The sequence below is a fragment of the Punica granatum genome, chromosome 5, assembly GCF_007655135.1.
Source record: "Punica granatum isolate Tunisia-2019 chromosome 5, ASM765513v2, whole genome shotgun sequence".
In the NCBI taxonomy this organism is placed as follows: domain Eukaryota; kingdom Viridiplantae; phylum Streptophyta; class Magnoliopsida; order Myrtales; family Lythraceae; genus Punica; species Punica granatum.
This window is the reverse complement of record NC_045131.1, coordinates 13,368,665-13,377,627: the sequence shown is the minus strand read 5'-3', so window position 1 is coordinate 13,377,627 and position 8,963 is coordinate 13,368,665. Positions and strand designations below refer to the sequence as shown.

The following is an 8,963-nucleotide window of genomic DNA, read 5'->3' as shown; positions in this document are numbered from 1 at the left end:
GAATTGAATGATTGAAAAATTAAATAAAAATGAAAAAGTAATAATTATGTTATTAATTTTTATTGTGTAGTGAGTAAAATTTAAATTAAAGTTAAAATTTTAAAAATTTAATTGCAAAACCCAACTGTGTTAGAATTTTGCATGCCCTTCCTTTATCTTAAAGTTACATATATATTTTCCTTGGGAGCCCCTTCTGTAATTTTCCTTTTCCAGTGTGTATATTACTTGAAATCCGAAAATTCAATGCATCCCGATTAATTCAAAATCTTTTATTGAGCTGTTAAGATGTAAAGTTTTCTTGAGACTCGAACTCAATTATAAATTTTCTCTATTTACAAAACTCAATGTGAAATCTTACTTAGAAAAAATTATGCGACAAATCACGTGAACTAACCTATATTATCATATCTTTGTGGGAGACAATGCATATTAATATTTTGTAAGAACGCCCTATCGAACTGAATACCGATACCGAGAATCCTCTCAGTTTGGGTGGGTGGCCTGACCAACTGATAACAATTCCTTCCCTCCCTCCCCCCTCCCTCACAGCCTTCACTTCCTCGCAAACATTCCCCACACACTCAGTCGACTCGCCTCCAGCCGTGAACAATGGAGAGCATTGCCGTCGCCGCCGCCGATCGCCTGACGATTATGGTCACCAACGACGACGGCATCGACGCCCCTGGCCTCCAAGCCATCGTCCGCGTCCTCGTCTCCTCCAACCGCTTCAACGTCCAAGTCTGCGCTCCCGATTCGTACGCCCCTTCAAATTCGAGTCAGTCTGTAGGAGTAGTGCCGTGTGTCTTATGCCTGAGTTGTACTGGATTTCCGAAGTTGGAAGCTCCGTCTCCGGTTAGTGAACCGCTCGCGATCACTGACCGGAGCATGGGCCCGTGAAAGACGTCTGCGTTGCTCTTATGTCGCAGCCGGAATCTGAAATTCGAAGCTCCTACTTTCCATTTGGTCGACGACGTGACTGTTAGCATGGATTATTATTTAGTCTCTGTGTGACTCGTCTGAGTATATGTTAGACTCTGCAGCTGAACTCAGGAATTTCGATGGGCGATTAGTTTATCGAATATTGGCTCTGCAATCTTCTATGATGTCCATTCTCTGCCTCTTTTTGTGTGAATGTATCCAGTCTAGTCGTAGATTCCCGTACCGCGCTGCTAACGAGTCCGTCTATCTCGCATATGAAGGGACTATAATTCCTGTTTTATTGATATATTTCCATTCTTTGGTGTCGTCTTCTCTTTCATTGCATATCTACTGACTGAGGCTTGAGAGTAGTACGTGACTGACAGGATCTATTAGAGTTGCTAAGCTAATCCCTTTTTTTTTTTTTGTAACTTAGAGTTTGCCAATTGGCCTATTGACAGGGAAAAATCGGCTGTGAGTCATAGTGTCACGTGGCGTCACCCTCTCCAAGCCAGGCGAGTATACATTGATGGAGCATCAGCATTTGCAGTCTCGGGTTTGTGATGCCTTACTCAGTTCGTTTTTCTTTCCCGTAGTTCTGCAAGTTTACTATTTTGCAGGCATTTTCGGTTTTTAGCTGATTTTTCTGTCTATACTTAGTTCAGTGTCTTCTTTCCTTTTGACAAAGTTACTTTTGTTTTCTATGACAACTCCCGTGGCGATTTGGTTTATTTGTCTCGTGAGGATTAAACTATGGAGAACGTTAGGCTATGTACATGATGTACTCCATCACCCTGATGTTTTAACTGTGATTCTTGTTACCATATATGCAAATTTAGCTGTGGCTTTTCCCTTGCTGTTCATTTCCAGATGTTGCAACGTGTGTTAGTGGGATCCATCATTTACTAAATTCCACAGCTGTGGCCCATCTTCTAGTGAACTACCAATGACAAACTATTAACTTGAAAACAAGAGAAGAAACAGAGTTCATCTAACCAGAGCTCGCCTTTCCACTTTCTTCTGCAGGAACTCCGGCAGATTGTGCTTCTTTGGGACTTTCCAAAGTGCTCTTTCCCACGATAGCAGATCTGGTACTTCTCCAATCGAATGAGTAGTTATAAAGTATTAACGACTATGTCCTTTTAGGGTTTCCTAAGATAATGCTATAATGCTCTTAGCTTGTCATTCTTTATCCTGCTAGTGCTATATTATGTGTACTGATTTTAGAACCTGATAACCTCATATGCTCTGTGCCTTTTCTTACACGATTTGTCTATTACCTGAAATCCTCGTCAAATATGGACCTATACTTGCAATGATTTGACAAATATTGTATATTTGTAGTTATTTGTTTGTAACATCACGATTCAAAATTATTAAGTAAATAATCCTTTGCTGGTATAAACGGTTTGCATCCTTTAATAAAAAATCATTTGCTTCAAGGTATGATTTTACAGTGACTTGCCCATGCATGTTTTATGTCTTCAGGTGGTTAGTGGCATTAACATGGGTAGCAATTGTGGATATCACATGTCAGTAACAGTTTCCCTATTTTTTCTTTTAGTAATTGTCATATTTTTCCAATATATGATATAATCTGACCTTTTTTGACAAAGAAATTCATGTAACCCTCTCAACTTGTTGTCACTTTGAGTTGAACTTAGTCCATATAGGGAGTTCAAAGTGAAGTTTCCCAGATTAATGAGAGCTAATATCTCAAGAAAATTTGTTTATCATGAAATGGCGCAAAAGTCGTAATTTTGTGGGAAAGAAGTTCATTAGGAATTTCTTATGGTGAGTGCAAGATGAATCATTCGATGTCACAGCTTGACCCTTTTTAGTCATTATATTGGAGTTTCCTGCTATCGATTTTTTCTCCTTTTTAAAACCTTTAACTTTATCTTGCTAAGCAAATGAAGTAGAGCATTCATTTTTGACTGCGAGGTATTGCAGAGTTTACTCCGGCACAGTGGCTGGTGCTCGTGAAGCCTTTTTCCATGGGGTGCCTTCTATCTCCTTGTCGTATGATTGGTAAGATGAAACTTAGTTTTCAGTGGCAGTATGCTTATCAGAACTTGGTAAATGGCAAATCTTCAAAATTATCTTTCATTATATTGGAAATTTGCATGACCTATCCTAATCCTGGTAACTGGGCTTTTTGTAGGGTTGAAGGTAGGAGTAATATACAGGACTTCACACTGTCCGCTGAAGCCTGCTTACCGATTATCAGTGCTATATCAGCTGAAATAAAGAGGAACAATTATCCCAAAAGTTCTTTCTTGAATATAGATGTGCCAACAAATGTTTCTAACCACAAGGTAAAGCTAAAAGTGCAGAGGCATGAACCGTAATTAATTTTTGGCCAGTGCATGTCGTTGTTGGTGGAGTAGAAATTTGGAAGGAAGTAGATCATTGCAGACTATGTTCAGGGATATGCAATTGTTATTTATTCTTCAAATATTGGAACTTTTCCTCATACTTTCTTAACATGTCTTTCGTCTGCCTGCTTCTTGTTGTCTCTTTTCTCTGAGAAATTTCTCCTTTTTGACACGAGTTCCTTCGATAAAATGTAGGTTTTTGTGTTGTTCATCGTTTTCAGTTACCACTGAGCTTCACTCATTAAGAATTGTTTCTTTTGCCTAAAACTTGTTGAAATGGTTTTTCATCTGGACTCTAAGTTACTTCACTCCGAGTTTCTTTTTCTTGATCGTCGATCTGGAGGTAAAAGCTTGGCAGCAGTCAATATTTAGTGTATTTGGTCAAAGTAATTTCAATCTGCTATAGAGGGAATACTACTAACTTAAACAAATAATTGTCATTGGGCTAATCTTCCATCCCCGTTTTGCCCTTCAAAGGGTTATAAGATGACTAAGCAGGGAAGGCGTATAATCCAGATGGGTTGGAGGCAAGTAACTTCTAACGTGCAAGGGGGAAAAATGTTATCCACAATGACAATGGATGTAGATTCACCAGTGCAGACAGAGGCAAGCGCATCGACTGTGTCACAGGACTATCTTCTATTCAACAGAGAAGTAGGTTTCTTTTATCCTTGCCATAATCATCTCTTCATGAAATAAGCCTATTATATGTCATAGCTTAAATGTTTTGTTTCACTCATGTATGCAAGTAATTCTTTGTTTTTCTTTTTTTTTTTTGCGCCTTGAAAATCTTATGTAGGTGACATTGTGATTTTCCAAAAAAACTCTGGCCTTATTTTGTTTGTAGATGGTGACTATCTTATGCTTTTGGATGTCGTTATTATCATAAGAGGCTACTGCTTTTGTGTTTCTTTGATATGTTCATATTGTACATTGGATCATGACCGAATTCTATTCTGATGGCACGACCCAACAGGGCCTCAATTTGGAAAGTTGCAGTAAATAGATAGAGCTAAGCAGTTGAAAAACTAAATGGATCTTGCTGTAGTTTATTTCTCCATACACCTTACACTGTGTTTCTTATAATACCTGGTTATTAGATTAATGATCCTTAAATTGCTTTCGTGCAAATTTAGGTAATAGGCGCCCAACTTGATGACGAAGATGCAGACCACTCATTTCTCAAAAAAGGATATGTATGAACCCCTTGCTGTACTACTATAACCAGTGTGTATTTAATCATCGCAAGTGACCGATTCATTTGAAACTCATGAATTAATTTCGACCGCCTTTTTTTCCTGTCTTCATTTTTATTTTGTATACTTATTTTTGCCATTTTCCAGATTACTGTCACTCCTCTTGGCGCCCTTTCCCCTGCAGCAGCAGACTTTGAGGCTTTCATTAAAGATTGGCTTCCACATGCTACATAATACCTGTCGTCAACCTTGTAATGAATGGTACATGCTGCTTGTGAGTATCATTCGACAGCATGCATTCCATCTTTAGAAGCTTTCTAGGTATTAGTTGAGGGAAGATATCATAGTGGCGAATCTGTTAGGCCCTTTTAGCAATTGCATCTCATTCCTTTTGCATTCTCTCGTAAAGACAAAGTTATGCTTCATATATGTGTTATCAATTTGTATTGCTTGTAGTATAATACGACCATGACTATGGTATCTATCAATGTGTATTGTACCATTTTTGTTTGCTCATTTCATAGTTCTAGTTCACATTAAACAGTGGGAACGGTCTTTGCCACGTCGTCCATGTTCTCTAGGAGAAACAAGTGCTCCTGTATCAGAATTAGCATGCATAAAATATGAAGCTCTCTTTGCTTACGGGGAATAAGAACTCCATTTTTCCCCTTAGGAAGTGGCTCGTCTAGGGCTATGCTTGCTAGTCGGGATTCGAATGTCAAAGAACTCATCGAGTCCCTTATGCTAACAAAAAGAACTATGCTGACTCTTACTTGTGAATTTGCAGGACTCTTACCCAGTCTTGATTGGTCGAATTCCAAACACGTATTGCTCAAGTAATAACATAAGTCAGCAGGGCATCATTCTTAAGGCAGGTAACAAATCTGGATATATAGGTTTGACTGATTTCCATAGTATGTGGTACATCAGGAGAATTCCAATTTCTGCAACAACTGAACAGCTTATCAATAAACCATGTATGTCCATTCTTCATGAAGTTCGATATACGGCGTTCAATTGGATTGAACATGCTGCTGCGCCCTCTTTGAAAACTTCAATTATTTGGTCAATGTTATGGTATCGTTAGGAGAACCGGGTTTGTTGGCTCTGACAAGTTGATGATCCTCTGACCTAGGTTTTATTTGTTGATATGGATTATTTATGCCCTAATTACACATAACTATCACGTTCGCTTTCTATCTCAAAAATAGGATCGCTTTCATGAGCTTGTGGCTAGCTTCTAACACAAACATCTTTTCAAATCACAGATAGTGACTTCTAAAAGGCGTCTCGTATACTTATTGTGTCTTCTCTAACATTTAGTCTGCAACTGGCCTTACAAGTGTTTTGGTAGTCAATGGCTGACGCTGACATTAAAACACACAAGTTGTTTTACAATATTGCACGATAATTTGATTCGTCTTATAACATGTGAATCTCAATCTACACGGATTGATTTTTTTTCCCTTTTCTTCTTTATTGATTTCTAATTTCCATTTTATTTTTTTTAACTCTCGGGACTGAAAGGTGGCTTGGGAAGATGGCAATTATTGAGATTAATTAAGGAGAAGGCCTGAATATCATAGTAGGGTGTTCTATCCCATTCGTAGATTACCTTTTTCCTACAGTCAACTTCAGTGAGTTTTCGTGAAGCATAGCAAAAGGAGGAAACTAACTCCCATACCCCAACTGCCGGAACTGACAAACCAACCAAAATAATTTTTTAGAAATTATAAAAATGAAGATAATAATAAAAAATTCAAAAAAAGGAAAAGAAAAGATAAAAATTAGGAACATAATCCTTTCTAACTACCCTCTGTATCTTTATGCTTGTTTATGTTATGTGCTGAACAACCATTTACATAAAAAGAGTTCACACCTCACAAGCCATGTTGGCGAAGAAACTTCCTCAATTGAGACATAATGCCATGTTAAGATTCACCCCAACTCAAAGTTATCTCATATCTCGAAAACTCAAAAGGATAACAGAGAACGAGTGGGAATCGAAACCGGATGGGGAAAAAAAGAAAAAAGAAAAACACGAAGGAAAAGGATACCGAAGGAAAAGTGTGGGTGTATTGGTGTAGGACATCATAAATACGCTGTATATGTACATGAGCGGGGAACTTTCTCGTCCTCGGAGTACTCTCAGGTCACTGCTTCCATGGAAGTGGGGGCGGGTGGGACTCTACCAGGATCGACCAGAGGACGTGAACGTCCTCGCAGGGGCAGGACTTGACATCCTCGTACAGGATATATATCCCTCTTCCTGCAATCACAAGAGAAAAGAAGGGCAAATTTTAGAATGAGAACCATCACTTCGAGGACAAGGCAGGTTGAAAGCGATAATCATGACCATTCACAATGCTATAGAATGAATGCCCGAATGAACCGACATTATTGGGTTTTAGGGAGTTCCGAGGGATGGTCATTTTCTTGCAGGCACCGGTCTAACCAGTTTTAAGTTCATGGCAGTATCAAAACTCGAATGCACTGCCAAAACTTGAACTTATTCTCGCCAGAAGAGTGACCGATCCTTGACATGGTCGAAGAATTACCAATGCATCCAAATGCACAGATGAGAGAAGAGAAGAGGAAGAAATGGATTGAATTGTGATCGTGGGATATGAATGAATGAATGAACGAACGAGAGGATGGCGTACTCTTCTTTGGAGTTGTGTGGAGACGGAGCCACAGCTTCTTCACGGGAGAGAGGAGGGATCGAAGCCACCCCATGACGAGGAGGATGAGCAAGTACTCACTTTGGGGGTGAGCTCATGTCATGTTTGGGAACCATATGGACATTGGAACAAAAATAGAGAGCAAAAGTGGGGTTAGGAGATGGAGAGCAAATTCAAGCTTTGAGGGAGGTGGGGAGTTTGCTTAGACAAGGGTGAACAATCCTTATTATTAGATCATCACAACAATTTTGGTTTTTTTTTTTTGTTTTTCATTTTTGTGGTACAAAAGAAGGAAAATGTTTCCCACTCATTAATTCTCTTTTAACCCAATCATGCAATATATCTCAAGTTTTTACTCTTGTTGCAATGTCATTTTCTAACCCTCTATATACCTTGTAGGACAAGGACCCTTTCCCCCTCTCTCACACACCCAATCAAATTCACCTCCCACCCTTCAAAATGACATCCTAGAGCTCCCTCCTCCCTGCGCCTCAAGCCTCTACTTGTTCTAGTAAGCATCTCGTCGCGCCAACACGTGTGGGTGTTTGTGTTCGGATGCGCTTTATTGAGGGAGGATAGGAATGGAAACGAGATAACAATGTTAGTAAAGATGAGGGGCCAAGGGGGAACGTATTTAGGCCATTGGGCAATAACGCCCGTTGTTTCGAGAGATTCTTTATCATCTTGTAGCCTTGTAGGGACATAATACTTATCCGAACAGTATGTCTATGTTTCCCCTAATGTGCATTTCCTCAATTTCCTTCCATCTTCTTTCCAGCGGGATAATCCCCCTCCAAGTCCGTGTCCAGTGAATTTTTACGAGTTCCTCCATGCAAACGATGTGTGGAAGCTAAAGCTAAGATGCATTCGATGTAACCCGATCACACGGGATGGTTCAAGGATCTCTCACAACTACTTATCCATTCTGAGAAGAGTCCATCAAATATCCTTTTGAGCAATTACAACTGTTGATTTCTCCCAATCTCATATCCAGAAGTAGATATACAGACATCGATGGTTATAATATGCCTGACGTATAGAGATGCATCGAGACCGGGTTCAAAGATACATCGAGCCCGGGTCAAGTGAGTTGCAATTCTCCATTGAGTTATCCACGTTCCCACACAGTAACTAACAGAATGACTCTCCTATATGGTTTTCACAGTAATCTTTGATTAGCCCTCGGCATGCATACAACATACGTGTGTTGAAGCAATACATCTAAATCTTCTGTCCCATCACAATCCATCAATTATTTCTTTGCACGAAATCCACTTATCATTACATCTTTTTAACTTGAAAATAAACAGACAATCTTATATATTCATAAGAGAGTTCATACGGTCACTTTAAATGATCATTATTTGTTCTTGATGTCTGTCAAATTGAATTTAGTAATTACATGCACCTTCAGTTGTTACATTTGATTTCGGTAATCGTCGAATTTCATGTTTCGAGAGAGATGTACTATGGTTGGGTGCTAAGCCTAATGAATAGTCCATCTACAAGAGATGATCCCCATCCTATAAAGTCCAATTGCCTTATCTACTCATACTCCTTTGGGGTGCCTTTAAAGAGTCACACAGTGCCAGCCGTGGCTTTGCTTACTGTAAAAGTTGACTCATTTTGGTGGACGCACTCATCGATTGGCTCTGCGTTGAGTGATGATCATAGCAAATTCAGCAATTGCAATTGCACTTTTGATTTTGAAGAATTTCCCAATTTGGCTCGGCTTATTTTGCGTAATCCGAACGGAGAATGGTTACTGAAAAAAAATGTTTTCAGTGAAA

General features: G+C 39.2%; 1 protein-coding gene and 1 long non-coding RNA gene across 5 annotated transcripts; one reads left to right on the top strand and one right to left on the bottom strand.

Annotated features, from left to right (window-relative positions):
• The first annotated feature begins 439 nt into the window (after positions 1-439).
• LOC116208606 (5'-nucleotidase SurE-like) lies at positions 440-5,689 on the top strand. 4 transcript variants are annotated; one of them, XM_031542135.1, is made up of 10 exons: positions 443-755; positions 1,380-1,474; positions 1,945-2,009; positions 2,407-2,450; positions 2,872-2,949; positions 3,083-3,236; positions 3,774-3,950; positions 4,433-4,492; positions 4,640-4,753; positions 5,280-5,689. In XM_031542135.1, the coding sequence occupies exons 1-9, from the start codon at positions 610-612 to the stop codon at positions 4,724-4,726; spliced, it is 906 nt and encodes a 301-aa protein (XP_031397995.1). In that variant the 5' UTR covers positions 443-609; the 3' UTR covers positions 4,727-4,753; positions 5,280-5,689. The 4 variants fall into 4 exon arrangements, with proteins under 4 accessions (XP_031397997.1, XP_031397996.1, XP_031397995.1 ...); XM_031542134.1 differs by having other exon boundaries at positions 4,640-4,766; XM_031542137.1 differs by lacking the exon at positions 4,433-4,492 and having other exon boundaries at positions 440-755.
• A 590-nt stretch (positions 5,690-6,279) lies between these two features.
• On the bottom strand, positions 6,280-7,387 carry LOC116208607. Its single transcript, XR_004157099.1, has 2 exons — positions 7,156-7,387; positions 6,280-6,761 (listed from the first exon to the last, which is right to left on the bottom strand). It is a non-coding gene; the product is annotated as an uncharacterized LOC116208607 (long non-coding RNA).
• Between the last annotated feature and the right edge of the window lie 1,576 nt (positions 7,388-8,963).